The sequence below is a fragment of the Balaenoptera musculus genome, chromosome 3 (assembly GCF_009873245.2).
Source record: "Balaenoptera musculus isolate JJ_BM4_2016_0621 chromosome 3, mBalMus1.pri.v3, whole genome shotgun sequence".
In the NCBI taxonomy this organism is placed as follows: Eukaryota; Metazoa; Chordata; class Mammalia; order Artiodactyla; family Balaenopteridae; genus Balaenoptera; species Balaenoptera musculus.
This window is the reverse complement of record NC_045787.1, coordinates 52,198,738-52,218,956: the sequence shown is the minus strand read 5'-3', so window position 1 is coordinate 52,218,956 and position 20,219 is coordinate 52,198,738. Positions and strand designations below refer to the sequence as shown.

Sequence of the window (20,219 nt, the reverse complement as noted above, 5' to 3'; positions counted from 1 at the left end):
TGGGATTGCAGAAGGCTTCAGCTGCCAGTTCCTTCAGGGATGGCCTCAGCTACAGAGCCCCCTCCCCCAAGGCCATGTCCTACCCAGGGTACCACATTCCAGGACTGAGGCAGGGATATAAAGGAAGGGCCATTTGGCCCAGAGGGACGGCTCTGATGGGTCGTGTCATCCCTAGAGCTTCCTGTGTGGTTGGCTGCGGCTGTCAGGTCTGCACTGCAGCTAGATTTCTCCCTCTGCCCAACCCTGCTTCCTCCCCACCTCCCACAGATGTACTTCCCAAGCACTCCCTAATAAACATCCTGGTTTCTGTGTTAGAGTCTGCTTCCTGAAGAGCCAAACTGTGATATACGTAATTTTTTGAGACAAGGCCAAAACAAAACTGGCTCTGCTCAATGTCAAATGGACTACATATGGTACCCACAAAATACAAGGGATACAAACTCCTAACAATTTGCTCATAATCCTGGAGAAAGTAAGACTTGTGATGGGAAGAAAGAATGAAAGATCTGGGTGGCTTTTCGTAAAGTGGAATCTGAATTCCACATGTGAACCTGAACGTGCTGTCCTTCCTTTTCAGCCAAGCCTCTTCCTCGTAAAATATTAATTGATGTAGCACCATAATTAGATGGTCTTGAAATTTCCAATGGCTCGAAGTTTCTCTAGGTGGTCCCTGCAGTCCATCATGGTTACTGCTACCAGAGCAATTAGCAAATTGTAAGAATTTAAAAGAAAAATACTAAGATGCCTTTCAATGGTAATTCACAATATCACGTGTAGATGGAAAACTATATACAGTAGTTCATAAATTAATTAACACATATATGAATTACAGGACCAAAAGTCTTCCCTTGAAATGGTTGAAAAGAGATTATCCAGCTCATTGAAATTTTTCAATCAGGGCTACAAACCTCAGACTTCGGGAACGGGGGCGCATGGGTGTATTCCTGCCTCTGCTCTCTGCGGCGATGCTTTCGGTGGTACAGAAATGTTTCGATAAGAAGTGCAATTCATCTGGTGTTGGTTGATATGGTAACTGATGCAACTTCTCCTGGGAGGAGCAGGATGACTGAAACAAACCAAAGTGAGGTTTTACGACTATCTCAAAAAGAAATTCTTTAAATGAATATGAGATCGCAGCGTTAAATTTTGTTATATCACCATTTTATACTACATCCTTTCCATGTTATAATTACAATAGCTAGTGCCTCAATGTATACCTTGATGTTGTCTCTGGGAGGTCAAAATGGCTTCCATATTTCATCTCATTTGTCTATAAGATAATTTCCCAAAACAAAGCTTACTCTCTGGAGAAAACCCAGGCTCCGAAAATGGATAGGACCCAGTCAAAGCCACAGCAAGAAAGTGACAATTGGAGTAAGAATTTAGGTTCATTAAATGACAGATGAGTTCACATGGTACCCTTGCTTCTACCACTCGCCACAAACACTGAGACTTTTAGGTAAGTAACATAAAATGAATTCTGTGATGTATGGTCATAAATAGGTAATGGGATCTCTCTTTACAAATCATGCTATCCTTTGATGCAATTTCCATCAGTATGTGTCCTGGGTAAAAAGGGGAGGGGATAAAGAAGATACTTGTCTTACTAATGCCATTGTTTTAAAAATTGGGATTTTCTCTTTCTGTCTTCTTTGGCTTAGGCTTCTTTATGTTAAAAAAAACAAAAACCTTCAATGGTGGTGAGTTTTTTATCCCTTGAATATAGATTTGCTCTTTGAAAACTGTCACTCACCACTTGGAGCAAAGTAAGGTAGAAAAGGTGAATGGCTAAATAACGCTGTTTTTAATCAATCTGAGAAATATAACTATAAAGCAAAGTGATTGCTTTTTTTGTTTGTTTTTATTGAGAGGTGAACTCTTTTAGCATTCTAACAAAAGAGATGAGAAATGTCTGAGTAATGGAAACACAGGTAGAATAAGCATATTTTGAAAGATATCCCTCATTTGAATATTCCATTCTAGCAGGGTTTTTTTATTTTAAAAAAACAAACAAACCTGCCACACTAAGAGCACACTTCATAAACACTGTAGCACCACAATGCAGTAACTAGAAATTAATGACTAAAGCTTAAAAGTATCCTTATACCTTGAAATTATAAAACACCTTCTAAGTACATACTGAGATAAACAGGACTTTTTACAGTGTAATGAGATTACTTTATAAACTATAAAAATGAGAACACTACTAGAAAGACTTATGAGGTAAACCAAAGCTCTATTCACAAAGTACAGGTATAGTCTTAAATACTGTCACTACAAAGAAAGAAATAAAACACACATAAACTAAGTCAACTCAAGAGATCAGTAAAAGAATAAGAAAATCAATGCCAGCAGAAGAGAAGCAGCAGCGATAAAAGCAAAGATGATGAAATGAGCAAATAGAAAAACAGAATTAAGGATTTGTACATATGTCTCAAAGGTAAAGCAATGTCCACAATTCTGAATCCAAGAATTCAAAACCCCAAAACCCAGAAGTTTGTTCATAAGTATACAGTAATCCCTTTTGGTGGCAAAGCATTAATTGAACTGATGGAAAGCTATTTAAAATATGTATTTAATCCACTTAGTATGAATGTTGATTCAGGTTGCTGTAGAAATATTAATGTAGTTGATTCTGAGCTGCTGACCCAGTTGCTGCTGGGCTGTGATGTACAGTACAGGGAGGATCATGTTACCTTTCTAAAATGTGAAAGTTAATTCCAAAAACACACCAGGCTCAAGAGTTTCACATAAGGTACTACAGACCCTTGCTTGCAGGGCAAGGACACAAGCTACTTCAGGAGGGTGGTTCCCTCTGTGGAGTGAGGGAAGAGAAAGGGAATGGGTGCGAGGGACTTTAGCTGTATTTTAATGTTTAATTTATTTTAAAAGTTTAACAAAAAGCTGTAGCAAATATAACAAAATATTAATACGTGCTAACTCTAAGACGAAAATTTTGTGGTTATACCATATAACTGAACTCCATAGGGAATGTGCTCTGGGCTTACTGATGGGGACATGTTAAAATGAATGAGGAGGTGGGATAAGTAAGTATTAGAGAAGTGAGAGGCAAGGGGCTTCTCTGGGGAGAGAGCTTCTCTCCTTTCAGTTGGAACAAACAAGGTGTAAATGGGAAAAGGGTGACACTGAACCCAAGCGACGCCGAGATGAGTTTATGGAACTGGGAACAACTGTAGGCTCTCCAAATGGCCCGGGGGTTCAAAAGGTACCAAACAGGGCCCCAAAAGTGAGTCAATAACGGACAACAGAGAAGTCCAGGGGTCAGTTTCAGCAGAGGTCAAGAACTCAGAGGAGAACTTGTGAGTCCAACAGAGGCTGCAGGTGTCATCCTCAGGACCTCATATACTTACTGAAAAGATACTTCCGCTGGTCAACGCATCCTTGGAACAGCACTTTTACTAGAGTTTCAAGAATTAGTTTGGGAATTTCCTAATAAACTGAGTCCCATGACTTTATATTTCTAGTATGTTCTCTAAGTGTGGTGCCAGTGAGTCTCATCATCCAACTAGTTTGCATATGACTTCTGACTACATCAAAAATCAAATCCACTTTCAAAGAGTGAAGATTTACAGAAGAAAACTGTGCTTCTAGTTCTCAAGGCAATTAGAAGAGTTCCCCCAAAATGTTCTGAGTAATGGTATCATTCAAATAAACATTTAGTCTCTCAAGATAACCACTTTGCAAGGGACAGTATCCATATGCATGTGTAATTTTCCACTTGTTATTTATTAAAAGTAATATTATTTTATAGTCATACCTCATATTTATAGGTATTTATTTTCGTATTTCCATTCTTCCCCTCAGCAGAAAATAATTCATCTGGTAAGAAATACATGGGAGATGTCCTCCTACTGCTTCAATTCCATATTACTTATATTCAAATTAAAAATTATGTTCTGAATATTATCTTGGAAAAGCTCCGCAAATTAATTTTAACTACAAAATTTGAAGTTAAGAGAAGCTGCAATCGTAAATATTCTGTGGAAGGACTGATTAACTTCACATAGCCAAATCTTTCCAATTTCAGAATAGAGCATTTTAACACTTGCGAATTTTGCAGTTTCCATAATATCCAAGGGATCAAGACATGGCGTTTACTTTTCAGTGTTAGCAATTCTGGAATTCAGCTAACAACAATTATCTGTAAAACTTAAGCTGCATTTTCAAAGTGTTTGTAACTTATTTGTACATATTCTGTGTTTTCATCTTAAGAAACAACTAAAATGCATTTCTAATTAGCTAAATCACAACCAGTTAACCCAGAAAATGAGACTCTAAGAGTGATTCAGGTTAGATTTAGAAAAGAAGAAAATGCAACTCCTAAGCAGTTTTGCACAATGTTCGCCCTAATATTTGAAGGGCAAGAACATAAAGAAACTGGGGGAAATGAGAAGCAGCATTTTAGATTTTCAATTAGCATTTTTATCAATAACCAATAAGGAGAAAAAATAGCTGAACTTCTGGGCAACAGAACCTACACTCCACAAATTTAACAGTTCCTTTGGTCTTTTGGTAAAAAGGTTAATTTTGAAAGAAAATTCGAGTTTGAAGGGAAAAATAGGAATAAGAGATCAACGATTATACGATACTACCTTCTTCAATAAAATAAACACTTAAGAGAAAAGCTGCCCTACCTCTGGGCAGAAGCTGTTAGAAACACAGAATACATGTGTGTGACTAAAAATTGTCTCAGGAAGCTTTCTCTTTAGGCCTATATGCAAGTCAGGTACAACAGTGATTCCATTATGACAGATGGCCAGGTCAGATTTATTAATTATCAGGTTTGTTTTAAGAAATACCTTGTAAATTCCTTAAAAAAAAGCCAAGCGCCTAGAACCCTTACTTGTATTCTTATTGCTACGACAAGGGGTTAGTAGACAGCCCTTCGGTTCATTCTCTGTGCCTCAGTTTTGATCCATAAAATGATGACAATTATGACAACCACATTATGAGGTATGTTTCTACAATTAAACAAGCCAATGTGTTGTAAGTAGTGAGACTAGGACCTAACACATAATAAGTATTTATAAAAATATAATTTCCAAAGTAATTTGTACCAAATGGGGTCCAATTCTATGTAGCTCACCTTTGCTTTTTAGAATCACTTTTTAAAATAACGTATGATTTACTAGAGATGGAAAGAAGAAAGATCCTGTGCTCTCCCCTATTTTTCTTGCAAAAGAGAAATTTCTGTATCCAAACTATAATAAAACTTGACTGAAGGGCAAAGCAAGGTGATACAGTAAAAATAAAAAGGATTTAGAGTCAAGGAACATGATACACGTTTGGGGCATGGGGAGGATTCAATGAGAGTATGTACGAGTAAGCCACAGACCAAAGAGACAAGTACTCTGTTTACTGGTGGTTGGGTTCTAATCGGAGACACTTAGGAGTCTAGGGAAGAACACCACTTAAAATTTGAAAATTATTTTTTTGCTTTTTGGTCAATCAATTTCAGCATTCATTTTCACACTGTGGCGGCCCATGCTTTCAACATCTAAAATATGTGTATAACTGAGTCACTTTGCTGTACAGCAGAAATTAACAACATTGTAAATCAACTATACTTCAATTTTAAAAAAGTAAAATAAATAAATAAATAAAGCTCTGTGGAGACAAATATCCCACAACATCACTAATTTAAACTGAGAAAGCATGTATCTGACCCACTGAATCACTTCTAGTAATTGCTAGGGCTCCTGTTGAAATGTTGTAGTTTGCGGCAAGAGTATCCTTCTTCCTCTATCCTATTTTCATGGTTTCATCTTGTCTCTTTATTGATCTTAATCTACTACTAAGTTCTTTTAATCTCTCCTTAAAAGAAAGTTCTTATCCAGAAGGCACAGATTTAAGGCTTGCCATTTTTTTTCCTTTGAATGAGAAAAACTAAAAAAACAAAACAAAACTCCGCATCTAAGCCACACAAGAAAAAAACGACCCAGGCCATCAAAGTTTAATGGCATTTTCAGTACTAATATCACTGGTGTGGAACCAAAGCAATGAAACCAGATTGTGCTTCCTCCTCCCACCCAAAACACCAAATGGTATGAAAAAGAAAGCTCCCAGTCTCCTCCCAACTGGTGGTCCGGGGACTCACTCAACTTGTGCATCATAGTTTAAAAGCCTGCAGCAAAAAGTATGTCCTTTTAATGTTTGTCAGCTCATCATTTGATGTGTTGCCTACTCTGAAGGGCAGACATGCAGAATTTATCCTCTCCTTCCTATCAGGAAGCACCCAGAGAAAGCACTGCCTATGTAAGAGCTCTGGGGTGTGAGAGAGGAAAAGTCGGGCACTTACAGAGACCGTGGAGCTGGGCGTGTTTGTCCCATAGCCAGAGGAGGGAAGAGAAGCCAAGGACCAGCGGCGTCCATCAGTCCTGGTGAGAAAGTGAGATTAGCTTAGGCCAACACTGGAGTACGGTTACATGGGAACCCCAGGGAAACCGAGTATTTTTAGTTGAACAAATGACACAAACACAGTCAGTGAGGATGTGGAAATGTTCAGCAAGGGCCAGAGTAAACAAACATTATACAGTAGGTTGACTTTTATTTAAAGTGAATCAATACACCCAAACAAGTAGAAAGTGAATGGGGTGGTCCATATTATTGATCTCTCACTAATACACTTTGACAAAATGAATACCAGGGATAATTACATCAGTCAGACTCAGCAGATTCAGATGACTAAAAACAGAAAGGGAAGAGGAAAAACACTCTTATCTGGAAACTGATAACCGGGGCCATGATCTTTGGAAGGGCCTGAATTCCAGCATGGTACAAGAGCCTGTGGGGACTTCCACTGCATCCTCAGGACTTCTGCTTATTATTTTCCGGGGAGCAGTCCTACTCATCACACCGAGGGGAGAAGGGATCAGGGGGCTCAAGACCGGCTCAAACCTTAAGTGGCAAATAATTTTAGCACTAAGAAAGTGACTGACCTTGTGCACAGAATCTCTTAAGAGTTATTATACCTTCTGACACGACCTGGCTTTATAAAGTGTTGCAGCAAAAGCCTCTTGCAGGGTTTATGAGCATGCAGCCCAGCTCTAGCTAGTGACAGGGAGTGAAGAATGAAAATTCGCCACTAGTGATAGAACCTAATGCAAAGAGTAGGGTTACCTGCCCTAATCATAGAGGCAAAGCTGTCAGGAGTCTTAACAGAGTATGGTTTTTATCTCCGAGTCGTAACAGGATGGATAGCTTCTGGGTTGAACTCTGGCTATGAATTATAGTCATTACAAGGGTCTCAGATGAGTTGCTGAAGTAGTAAAGACAACACTGTTGCTAAGGCAAGGGGACACCAGAAGGTCAATTTTCTGAAATCTCTGGCATTCCAGAACCATTAATTTACTAGCAATTTTGAGTGGACTATGTCTTCAAAATCACATAACAGTGTGAAAACAAATATACACACATTTGCCACGAGGAATACAGGAAACACATACTTTTCTCAAGAGCTATACTGCTTTCTTAGGTGCAGGATCATATGTAGACTTTTTGTAACACATGATTTGATTAATTTACCAAATGAGAGACAAGAGTAGACCAAATTTACCACAGACACATTCACAGTAAGTTGAAGTCAGGGAATTCATCAGCATTCGACTTGACTTTGAGAAATGTCACAATCAGATGTTTATATAAAAAACTGACATTTTAGCCTAAATTATAGTCAAGGGAGAATACAATCATAGGCCACCAGGGATGTTGCCTCCAATAAATGCAAATGGTCCACAAAGACAAAATGGAGAAATTCAGGTGGACAAATCACAGAAGTAGTACAATGTTAAGATTTTAGTAAAATTTACCTGTCGTTTCTGTGACCACGATTGGAGTACAATTGAATCAAGTATGTTTTTTTTTTAAAAAAAGAAGCAAAATAAGATGTTTGTAAATATACCAGATAAAAGGAATGAAAAGAAGTAAATCACATGTTCTCTAGAAATAATTTTATACTATTGAAAATGTTAAAAGAAAATAATTCTAAAAACATGCTTATAAAGACATCTGACCATCAATTAAATGGACACAGGTTGGTTCTAGTTTATTTGCCTAATTATTAAAGACTTAACCCATTCCTGGACTTTCTATTTTAAACACCTCCAATTTTTAAATGGACTTGTTCAGTCCGTTTAATAGCAATTATCAGAAACTAATCTCTGGAAAGAGTGAGGGACACAATTTCCCCCACCATGATCTTGCTTTGTGATTCCTTAACTCTCCTTTCCCTCAGGTATCAATGAACATATTTCAGATGAATGAACAACTCCAAGAGGAGACATGTTCTTATTAGTTCTGAAGCATAAATTACATTTGCTTACTCTGGAAAACACACAACTAGAAAGATGTTTAAACAAGAATATGCTCAGTACTCTGTTCAGCCACGGACCAGAAATAAGTTATGTTTCATAAAGTTCCCTAAGTTGTCCGTGTCTATTTACTCAAACGGAGCACAAAGGACCATTGCATTTTCATTACCATGACAACCGCACGTCAGAAATTCCTATATATGCTATATACAGTGCTTAAGAGACAGCATGCCCTTTTCTGAAGAAAGCTATCACACAAGTATAATTTGGATCCTACTAACAATGTTCTCTTTTCTTTGCAGCAGCTACCAGTAAAATGTTACCTGAAAACAAGAGTATATTCTTGCCAAAGCAACAAGGCTTTTTTGAAAAGAGTGCCTTCTTTGTGGGTGGAAACCTTAATTTTACACTAAATGAAAAAGTAAGAAGGGAAAAACATCTGATGGGAACACAGGATACAAAGAGACTGGCAAACAAAAAAAAAAAACAAAACCCCCCAAACCCAAAAAACCCACATTATTTCAACACTAACCACAAAAAGTTAGATTAATATGGTATATAACAAAGGAAGAAAGAAAAGTCCCTATTACAACTGTATGAAGAGGAAGAAGATTCTTTGTTTGTTTGTTACAGTCATCTGGTGTGAAACATTTTATGGTCTAGCTGATATTGGAGCAAGATGAACTACGCCAGTATAATGCAACCAGAGTAACTCTGCCCACCAGTGCTCAACAAGTGCCTCATGACCTGACCTCTCAGCAGGCAGGTCTGTTCCAGTAATTTGCTTATGGAAATATATTCTGAGATTTAACCTGATAAATAACAGCTAGACAGCTAGGAGACATCTACAACATTTATTCAGGGCTCTCTCTATATTTCTTTTTTTTTATTTTTAAAAATTTTTTAAAATTTATTTATTTATTTTTGGCTGCATTGGGTCTTTGTTGCTGTGCACAGGCTTCTCATTGCAGTGGCGTCTCTTGTTGCAGAGCACGGGCTCTAGGCACATGGGCTTCAGTAATTGTGCACATGGGCTCAGTAGTTGTGGCTTGCGGGCTCTAGAGTGCAGGCTCAGTAGTTGTGGTGCATGCACTTAGCTGCTATGCAGCGTGTGGGATCTTCCCGGACCAGGGCTCGAACCCGTGTCCCCTGCATTGGCAGGCAGATTCTTAACCACTGCGCCACCAGGGAAGTGCCTCTCTCTACATTTCTAATGAAAGTGAAAGCAACTTATGTTACCTAAACCTCTACAACTTCTGGGGAAGGCAGAACAATGTCATTACCTCCATCTTACCACCACCAAGGAATAAAACATTAAGTAACTCCACAATCAGATGGATTGTAAACCAGCATCATCACAGTGATTAGCAAATTACACAATATGTTTCCTTGCTCCAGACAAAATCTACTACACTATGATGCTCATTTTCATCCTTTTATTTTAACTCAATACTAAAAAACTAACTTGATAATTTTGCTCTCAAACACCTATTAGATAATATGGAAAGCAGTGTGTGTCATCCTATTTCCCAGTCTGAAATTCAACTTTACAGGGGATGTCTACTGGGGGGTAAATTATCACGTTATAAGTAAGATCAGAAAAGATTAATAAGTCTGACCTTTATCCTGTCACCCAAGAATAATTTTTAAAATAGGACAATCTCTCCCCTCTGTTGGACTGAATATACAAAATGATAAAATGTGGGACTCCCCAAATGGCATTACTTCCTAAAGGCTCAGAAATGCATGCCAAATGGTAGGGAATGGAGACCCATGGAATTTCCATGTTTCTTGAATGAAAAATCAACTTTAAAATGGAAGAGAAAGATGCCTGATGTCAAATAAAAATAGGCCAATTTGAGTTTGCATAGCAAACACAGGGTTCTATTTACGTGAATAAAAGTTCAAAAAGATGATCACTCATGTCCTAATCTAAATTAATGCTTTTTGAAGAGTGTGGAGGGAGTTCCATCTGGAAATTCCTGCAAAATGAACCAGAGGTCTCCTGTGATAATCTTCTGTTACGGTTTATGGTTTATTTGTTGAAAATTAACATGCCTAGGGGTTTGTGTATTTTTTTTTTTTATAGCATAGAAACCAGATTCATCTGTCCTCCAGTCAGCCACTTAATTATTAGATTATCTTCATTTTTATAAATCTGGCAGGATTAAAAGACTGATTTCAGTCACGTTTAAATGCGGGCTATAATGAGATTTGCATTTTCTTTCTACTTGTAATTAAAGGCATTCCCTTTTTAAGAGAAATGTATTTTAAAGACTATTTTCTTTTAATCAGTTTTTATAAGATTTCCCTTTTCACTTAGAATGGTACCACCACAGTGAATTAATATTCATTGGGCAAACAAACACAGGCTTTGTGGGACCAGTTAATTGTCACATTTTCTTTATGGTGCTTAAAATGAGCACCGAAAGTATCAAAAGTTGGAATTGGGGAAAATCGGGGTATCGGTCTCAGGAAGTCCCTTGGAGATCACATCTTAATTACTCTGTGTCCTCCCTATGGTGGAGGCCTGGTACACATAGGCATTTACCATATGGTGGGGAATGTGTGATTTTACAAGAGAATCTTAATTATCAGGAATTCCGAAAATGCTGCAAGCAGGTCCTTTTCTCTGGATTTAGTTATATAAAATGCATTGAATGCTGACAAATGACAGTGAAGACGCTACAGGTTTTGCTCGTTAGTAACACGTGTTAAATCTATTTTTTTAACCTACCTATGTGTCTTAATTAAACGCTACTTTTATTCATTTCAAGGTACGATTAGGTCTCTGAAGAAAATTTAACAAATATCTAGGACAGGGACTTCCCTGGTGGCGCAGTGGTTAAGAATACACCTGCCAGTGCAGGAGACACGGGTTCGATTCCTGGCCAGGAAGATCCCACATGCCACGGAGCAACTAAGCCCATGTGCCACAACTACTGAGCCTGAGCTCTAGAGCCCGTGAGCCACCACTACTGAGCCCACATGCCACAACTACTGAAGCCTGCGCGCCTAGAGCCCGTGCTCCACAACAAGAGAAGCCACCGCAATGAGAAGCCCGCACACCGCAATGAAGAGTAGCCCCCGCTCGCCACAACTAGAGAAAAGCCCACGCGCAGCAACGAAGACCCAACGCAGCCGAAAAAATATATGTATATACACAGACATATATATATATAAACAAATATCTATGACATGCAGACCATAAAATGAATTCATTCTGAATATGCAGAAACCTAGCTAAAGGGGCAATTTTGTTTTCCGTGTGTTTTTCCTGGGTGGAAGAAGGCAGGGTATATACATGTTGAGAGGGATGATGGAACCCAGGAAGGTGAAGATTTGAATGTGACAGGGTGAAGTACACTAATTCCACACACAGAACGCAGAAGAGGTGGCTGTGTAGACTCCTCTGACTGGGAGAAATCACAGTAGAAGATCCAGAACTGAAAAGGTTTGATAATAGATCATATGCCCACTGTCCTCTGAGCAACAATACTTTCTCATGACTCACTGACCCAGATATGAGACATATAACTTTGATATTTGGTGTCCAATTCTAACTAAGATAGGAAGAGAAAACATAAAACATCCTCATGGCTTTACCTCAGGGGGATCACTAAATTGCTGGCTTGGTGCCCTCAAGGAAAGGCGTCTTAGAGTTTATACCTTGTGATGCCAAGTAACGTCATTTTTTTTTTTTTTTTTTTTTTTTTTTTTTTTTTTTTTTTTTTTTTTTTTTTTTTTTAAAAGCACTTTTCTTTTTTATAGCTACTTTATTTATTTATTTTATTTTATTTTTGGCTGTGTTGGGTCTTCGGTTCATGCGAGGGCTTTCTCTAGTTGAGGCAAGTGGGGGCCACTCTTCATCGCGGTGCGGGGACCGCTCTTCATCGCGGTGCGCGGGCCTTTCACTATCGCGGCCCCTCCCGTTGCGGGGCACAGGCTCCAGACGCGCAGGCTCAGTAGTTGTGGCTCACGGGCCCAGCCGCTCCGTGGCATGTGGGATCTTCCCAGACCAGGGCTCGAACCCGTGTCCCCTGCATTAGCAGGCAGATTCTCAACCACTGCGCCACCAGGGAAGCCCGTAACGTCATTTTTATTAAAAAAAAAAAAAAAGGTATTTCAACAACAACAAAAACAATTGCACCAAGACATATAGGTGAATCAAGTCCTTATAATATAAGCTCAGATAATTCAGTAAAAATCTGTTGATCATCAAAAGCATGTATGAGACACTGCACTGGGGATGGGAGAAAAGGTGGAAATGGTTTTCTCCTGCCCTCAGTGAGAGCCCACCATCTAGGAAGGAGCAAGAGAGGTACATATAGCTCTAAAGGGTAGTGGAGGGAGTCGGGTGGGGGGATGGGATTCTCCACGTAACACTTCATTATTCTACTCACAAGAAGTCCTTACCTCCGTGCAAATGAAAAATGGGCAGAGGCACTGGGGGAGAAGTTTCTTGGACTATCTTGAGGGCTATTTCCTGTAGAGAGAAAGAAGAAAAAAACTTGACACCATGACTTTGTTTTTGTATCTTTATCTACATCCAAAACCTTCTTCTCTTTAGTAGTAAGTTTCTGTACACCTTCGTAAAATGTCCATCTCCTCAAAAAATGTTTTACTTTTACCTGGAGCAGAAACAGGGGGTCGGCTTGAGTTCCAGCGCAGCTTTCCAAGTGTGTAATATACGAATAAACAAACCTACATCACCAATCAGCAGTTTTCCATATATTTAACAATCTAAATATTTCAGTCCTACAGAATAATGAATATACAAATGTCCTGGTTCCTACTCTTCCAGATGTTAACATTTCCAACAGCAGGATGGATGGAGAAGTATATGCTTCAATTGGGAGGGCGAGGCTTTCCATTTTAAGGAGGCAGTCTTGATATTTTTATTTACAGAAACCGAAATAAAATTCTGAGCTCTCAAAAATGAATCCTCATATTTCAAAGTACATATTTTAAAGGGAGAAATGTCAGAACAAGTCATAAAATACTGGGGAGAACCCAACAGTTCAGACCTATTCCTCAAATGATCCAGCTCTGTCTCAGCATGGCCTAGTGGCCCAGCAGGACTAACCCTTATCAGTATTTTCTTCAATAGTCTCTCTGCTCCTAAGCAGCTGGGTGGTGACTGGCCAGGCAGCCTTTAAAAGCCACAGTCACACAGAGGCTGGCAGAGGGTGTCCCCCCCAAGTCCTCTGGAGGCAGGTGGAGCACGGGTTGCTTACTGTAAAGTGGCAGCTCCTGGGGGACTCGCTACTTTCCCCATCAGAACCTGTAACCTGCTACTGATCACTGAGAAAGCTTGGCAGGCAGCAGGTGAGGGGAGGTTCAGGGCACTCCAGACCACCCTACCTCCCTCTGCATGTTTAATTAGGTTGGCAGAATTTCCTGAGGACCGGATGGGACTGTAGCTGGTGTAAATAAGGAGGTTAGGAAAGGCGGCAAACTAATCCTGTATGTTCTTGAAACGCAGAAAATAAATCAAGAAGACATGTTTAATCCTTAACAACAAGCCAGTTGCCACATTACTGATTTCTTACCGGAAGTGACAATTGTAATTAGGGGTAAGGAATACAAGACGGCACCTTCAAGTCAGTACCTAGCTATAAAGGTAAACAATTTATTACCTGTGTGCAAAAAGAATAGATTAACGCATTAAAGTGGATAATTTCAGTGTTACCTTGAGGACTTCTGGACTGGCTACACCTCTACCGAAATTTTTCAATTAAAGTCGCAGATTTTATAGTGATGGCATCAACAGATGCCATTAAGTTTATGACAGACAGCACAATTAAAGCCATTTAACTGGGAAGCGCTGAAAAGCCCATTTCTTTAAGGACAGAGAATCAGGAAGCATTTTCCCCCTGCAGCAATGAAATTTATCATGCCTTTGCATCTGTTGTTCCTTGGGCCCCCGGAGAAATGGATTCTGCATTTGCCATCCAGTAATCCAGGACTCTTTTTGTCCATTTATCTACACAGCTAAATTAAGTTCTTTGAACTTTTCCCAACAGCCTTCATTCCCCCTGCCCCCCTCCCCAATTTAGTTTGTGCATCACTCTTCATATTCCTTAAAAGGTCTTGATTTCAAGATGGCTAGAAATCTTGTTTCTAAAGGGAAACAAATCAAATGCCAGAAATCTCCATGTCGATTTTGTTTTTATTTGGGAAAAAAACGTTCGCTTTGCTCACACCCCACATAGAGCAAACTACCAGTAAATTATGAGGAGAAACAAAACAATTGATTGAAGCCAAGGCATTTTGAGAACAATCCCTGCTACCCTATTCACTGAGAATAAATAATAAGGCCAGTGAAACTTGGCACCAAATTCTTAGCCCTGTGTTCTTTGTAAAGAGAACACTATATCTGGAGATTTTATGAGATCAACCAGAACTAGAGAGAACTTGTTAAATGTTTTTAAGACTCTGAAGGAGGGAGAGACAAGGAATTATCTTAAAAACCTTTTCACTTTTAGAGATTTTAAGGAGTGGTCCCCCAGGAAGCTGTGTAACATCTTATAATACATGGCGGACCATCACTTTGAGGATGAATGGGCAGAGATAGAGATAGAGAGGTAGGTTAATTTTACTCTGCTTTTTAAACAAACAAACAAACAAAAAACCCAGGGCTACCATTAACCATTTCTCATCTTGGGGTTTTGCCTTCCTATTCTATGCTGCCTTTCCAGGCACTTCCATTAACAATGTTCCTCAACTCCAAGCTATAGAGCCATTCCTATTATCTTACTAACCACAGATCTTTCTTCTTGTTTCATGTCCCACTGAAGAGCTAGTTGAAATGCAAATACACACCCCCACATTATCACAAAGGCCCTTAAGTGCAATGGGATATTGGAGAAAATGAAGGTGGCCTGAACTAGACTGATAATTCCTTAAGGACAAGAGACTATAGCTTAATGTGAGGTCAGTTCAGCAAGCTGGAGATAAAGAGAAGGAATGGAAGGACTTCAGGAAGGGGACAGAATCAACCCAAACACAGCGGGGCAATGCAGTGGAGACAGGCTCTCTACAAGCAGGGAATTCAGACTGGTAAGGCCAATGAGTTGTGAACTACATGTATTGGTACTACCTAGTGGAAGGCCTTAAGAGATGTTTGGATGCAAGAGAGATGCTAGAGATTTTAAGCTGGCATGAGTATGCCGAGTGGACAGATGTGTTGCCGAGGAGAAGGAGCTAGATTAGGGCATGGAAAGCCAATAGAAAGGATATTCTGGTGAGCAAACCAAGGGTAATTGGTGATGGATTAGAAATAAGTCATGAAAAAGATTACAGACTAAAAGTGACTGAGGCTTCCAATGTGAGTAGACTGTCCCATTAACAGGGAACTTTCAGAGAGAATTGGGGCGGTAGTAATTGTAGAAGAAAAGGGTAGATGAGTATTCTAGACATTTTTGTCATTTGTTACAGAAAATTCCTCTATTTTCCTTAGGGAGAAATTAGAAGATTAGCAGATTAAATAGGCAGAAGTCAATCTTTGAGGTCTTTGTTCTCATTTGAAATAAAAATTGATTTCTATGTTGTCTCTTAAGTCTTAGGGGTACTATTTTGTTATACAAAACAACACTAATTTAGAACAGATTGAATTATAAAGCACACCTTATATAGTCTTAACTTAGAGATGAGGACCGGACTGTTGTGGACACGCACAGCACTTCCCCAGGACAAGAAAGTAAGATGGATTGAAACCAGAGTCCTATACTTGACCTTCACTGCTCACAGCGCTGCTCTCTGAATTCATCCACCCATCTGCAAAGCAATACCTGAGAGACGCTCAAACGAAAACTGGTGCCAGTTAATTCTCTGCCCATATGTGCAGCACTCGCTTATAACTCAAATCCAGCTGTTCCCAGGGATTTGCTGGCTCTCGGATGTTTGAGTGCCGTGACACTTTATAGACTACTGTTTCTGACCTGGTAAAGGAAACCTTAGTAGTGGTCAGGCGTTGAATAGGTAATTAACTCCAGGATCCCCAGGGGCAACTAGCGTTGCTAATACACAGGCAGTACATCAAAACAGTACTTTACCTAACGGAGCTACACAGGGTGCCTCATTTTAGAGGCAGTTATTGTTAAGAAAGTGATTTCCAGATTAATTAAATTGTTTGATTGCTTTGTAATTAGGTTGGAGAAGTCCTGTGTCTTTACCACAGAGAAACAAGCTGCAAATCTTTTTAGAAGGCATATGCTATACCCACTATAGATTATTAATGTGCTTTTAATAGCTGTCTGTTCACAAAATGATAGTTTCTGGTTGCCTTGATTTTCTATCAGGACTTGAGGGATCCAAGAATTAATGATAATTGCCATTTGAAACTCTTGGTAGATCAAAAGAGCAAGCCCCCACTTGAATCCTTGTTATCATTACTTGGTGATCGGCTTAAATGAGCTGTGACTTCTTTACACCGTAACAACCAGCGCTGTGTTTCTTAGTCGTTCTGTAGGAGATTCTCAGCGACGAATTGACACTGCTGAAAAACCTTAAGTCCAAACTTCACAGGACCAAACCTAGGACCCCCTCACAAGATGTTATGGCAGCAGATAAAGGGGGCAATGGAACAGTTATGCAGGGACCTCAAGCTGAGTGGACTTTGAAAAATAACAGTTCAATTTCAAGTGAGAACTTTAAGTCTATGCTACCAGATCCAGCGGACGCCAGAGGAGAGTTAGAAATCCTCCTTTCACTTAGCTGTCTCAGAAACTGGCTCCTCTCCAGATATAACTGCAGAATATTAATTAAACCTGGGCAGCTGTTTAGACTCTAAGTGGACGGAGAGAAACCTTGATTGGCCTTCGGTGGCATTCTCTCAGGGTAAGCTGTGAAGTGTTCACAGCAGGCCAATAAATAGACTTTTATGCCTGGGTTTTCAAGTAAAGAGAGAATTATGCACAATAAATCAAGCCTTTCTTAAAATCTGGCCTCTCTGAACCTCTTTTGGTTTTCCCATCCCTGCCACATTGATCCTTCTTATCCAGCACCACTATTCACTGTCATCTGATTAATTCATTCAACAAATATTTATCAATAAGTAAATGGTGTGATTTGATTTGCATTTTAGAAAGAGCCTTCTAGCTGTTCTGTGGCCAACGGGCTCTCAGCAGGCACAAATGGAAGCAGGGAGATCAGTAAGGAGGCTACCAGCATAGACAAGGTAAGAGATGATGGTGGTTTGGACAGGATGGGAGTAGATCTCAGGTATGTTCTGGTTGTAGAGCCAACAGGATTTACTGAAAAACTGGACTGAGTGGAAGTATGGGGGAAAGAACAAAATATTGCCATTTGCAACAACATGGATGGACCTGGAGGGTATTATGCTGAGTGAAGTAAGTCAGACAAATACTATATGATACCACTTATATGTGGATTCTAAAAAGTAATACAAATGAATCTATATACGAAACGAAACAGACTCACAGATATACAAGACAAACTTATGGTTACCCAAGGGGAGAGGGAGGGGAGGAGGGACAAATTTGGTGTATGAGATTAACAAACTACTATATATAAAATAGATAAGTAACAAAGGATTTACTGTATAACACAGAGGATTATACCCAGTATCTTGTAATAGCCTATAATGTAATATAATCTGTAAAAACAAACAAGCAAACAAACAAAAAAACCAAAGCACTATGCCATATGCCTGAAACACAATCTTGTAAATCAACTATACTTAATTTAAAAAATGCGAAAAGCCCTGGAAAATCTGGGTGAGATTTATGCTCTTTTATTTACGGAGGCACCACCTCAAATAATTTTAAATATATTAAAATGTACTTATGTTCCATATTATATGCAATCACATGTAACAATGTTACACTTCTTAGATGTAGCATTTATATTACTCAATTAAACATTGAAAAGTTCTATTATAGTTTTTTATTGTACTTGAGAGCAAATAACATTTTTCCAGCTCACATTATTCAGTACCTAACAGATTTAATAGCCCTATCTGTTTGATATAGCCAAACTAGAAAACAGTGCTAGTTAAAGGTTTGCAGAGAAGGAAAATTCTATAGGCTAACTAGTGAAGTTTGAGGAATGATAATTTCAATCATTCTATATCATGTCACCATAGGTAAAACAGAATGACGTGTAATGACAGGTATACTGTATTTCATTTCTCTCTTCTTCTCACTAACTTATAATTCTAAATGCTGGTGAGGGATAAATTTTGGTTATACATGTAGACACACAAAAAGCGTATTTTGAATTCTCAGTGCCTAAGCTAGTCCCTGTTACACTGTAAACTAGAAATGTATTTTTTTCTAATTCATCAATTATGCATTAAGTTCTTTTTATATACAGAGCTTTGAGTTACCTGCTAGAATAGATTAAATAGGTAAACAAGACCCAAAGAGCTAAAAATCTACTGACAGAAGATCTGTACATCACCAACTCTAGACTCATCTTGTGAAACCAATTCTGGATCCTTATTCATGTGAAAAAGAAATTTTCTTAGATCAAAGCCCTTAAATGTGTCAAAATTACTCACTAAAAACAAACTCTCAATGATGATACCACACAGAATGCACTATGTCACCACAGACACTTAAAAAATGGACACGCCCTGCTTTCTAAGGAATGACTGATGAGTTTATAGGGTGGAAAACATGTAGGGAGTAAGAGAGATATCCAATAACAGGTCAATTTCTATGTCATAAGACTCTCACAGATGCCTATTGCCTCCATTTCATGAAGCCATTCCTCTGAAATTTGTGTAGTGTATTTGAAATGCTGTGTCATTGACACGAATCTCTTGGAGATGTGTTATAATGAGTTCTTGGGAATGTTTTAGCTTTTCATTGACCCCTCCTTATTACTCTGAATTGATGTCATATCTCAAGGTGATCCCAAGTAAAGACTGGTGAATGTCAAGAGTGATGAAGAAAGTTGATTTTTAGTTGTATGTTTTCCTCCCATCTACAGTAATTCATCTTCCCAGCAATAGAGAAGAGATTACTTTTAGCCTTTGTTTAAATTTACTGAGAAGCGTCTGTAAGGTCAAGGTAGGGGAGGTAAGAACATAGCTACTGTAACAGATATTCCTAAGTTTCATGCAGTTTTATGAAATGTGATGTATTCTATTAATCTTAGATAATTAATTAGTCTCTGAATGTGGATAAAAGACTGAGTTAAAGAATGTAATCTAAGGTGTGCATATTTTTTTTTCTATCTTACATGAAGGGATTTCAATTCTTTAACATAATTAGATACAAAGAATTTCCATTTTTACCTAGAAGAGGGATGGACAATATCAGGAAATTGGTTCCTCTCAGACTGTTTGCTTCAGTTGCTGAGTAATTTCTAGTCAAAGAGACAGTATTTAAGTGAAACGCTGCACATCCATATAACTTGCTGAAAGTAATCTGAATGTATTCTCTATTATAAATCTCCTCCTTTCAGCTCCCCTTAAAAATATAAATACTAAATTTAAGGTGGTCCTACTTAACAAAATGGTAAATGTTCCTTTGGCTTTTGATAAAAAGGCATTCATTCCATCTGAAAGAAGCAAAATAACTGTTACGTATTTTTTTAACAGTTAATTATGTTTGGTTTCTAACTCCAGAAATATCTTGAGAGTTAAAAGAATTGAAGACATTCAGTTCTATTGTTTCATAATAAAATAATATGTAATGTGCCAAGTATCTAATAAATCAGAATGCTGACTTTCAGTTCTCATAAACCATTCTATACAAGATCTTAGAAATTCCCTGGCCCCAAGACTCTCCTCTAATATTTTTCTCCCACTCTCCTCTTCCATACCTTTAGATTAATAAACAGTTCTCAATATGAGGTGCACAGGTGGATTACTTGGAAAGCTTTAAAAATGCTGATGCCCCGGCCCTAGTCTACCCC

General features: G+C 38.7%; 1 protein-coding gene across 1 annotated transcript in view; it reads right to left on the bottom strand.

The window, feature by feature from the left end:
• The window catches only part of MAST4 (microtubule associated serine/threonine kinase family member 4), a 568,903-nt gene that overhangs the window by 61,173 nt on the left and 487,511 nt on the right, over positions 1–20,219 (bottom strand). Inside the window, 3 exon segments of the mRNA XM_036848868.1 lie at positions 909–1,066; positions 6,320–6,398; positions 12,747–12,816. Coding sequence (XP_036704763.1) covers positions 909–1,066; positions 6,320–6,398; positions 12,747–12,816 — 307 coding nt within the window.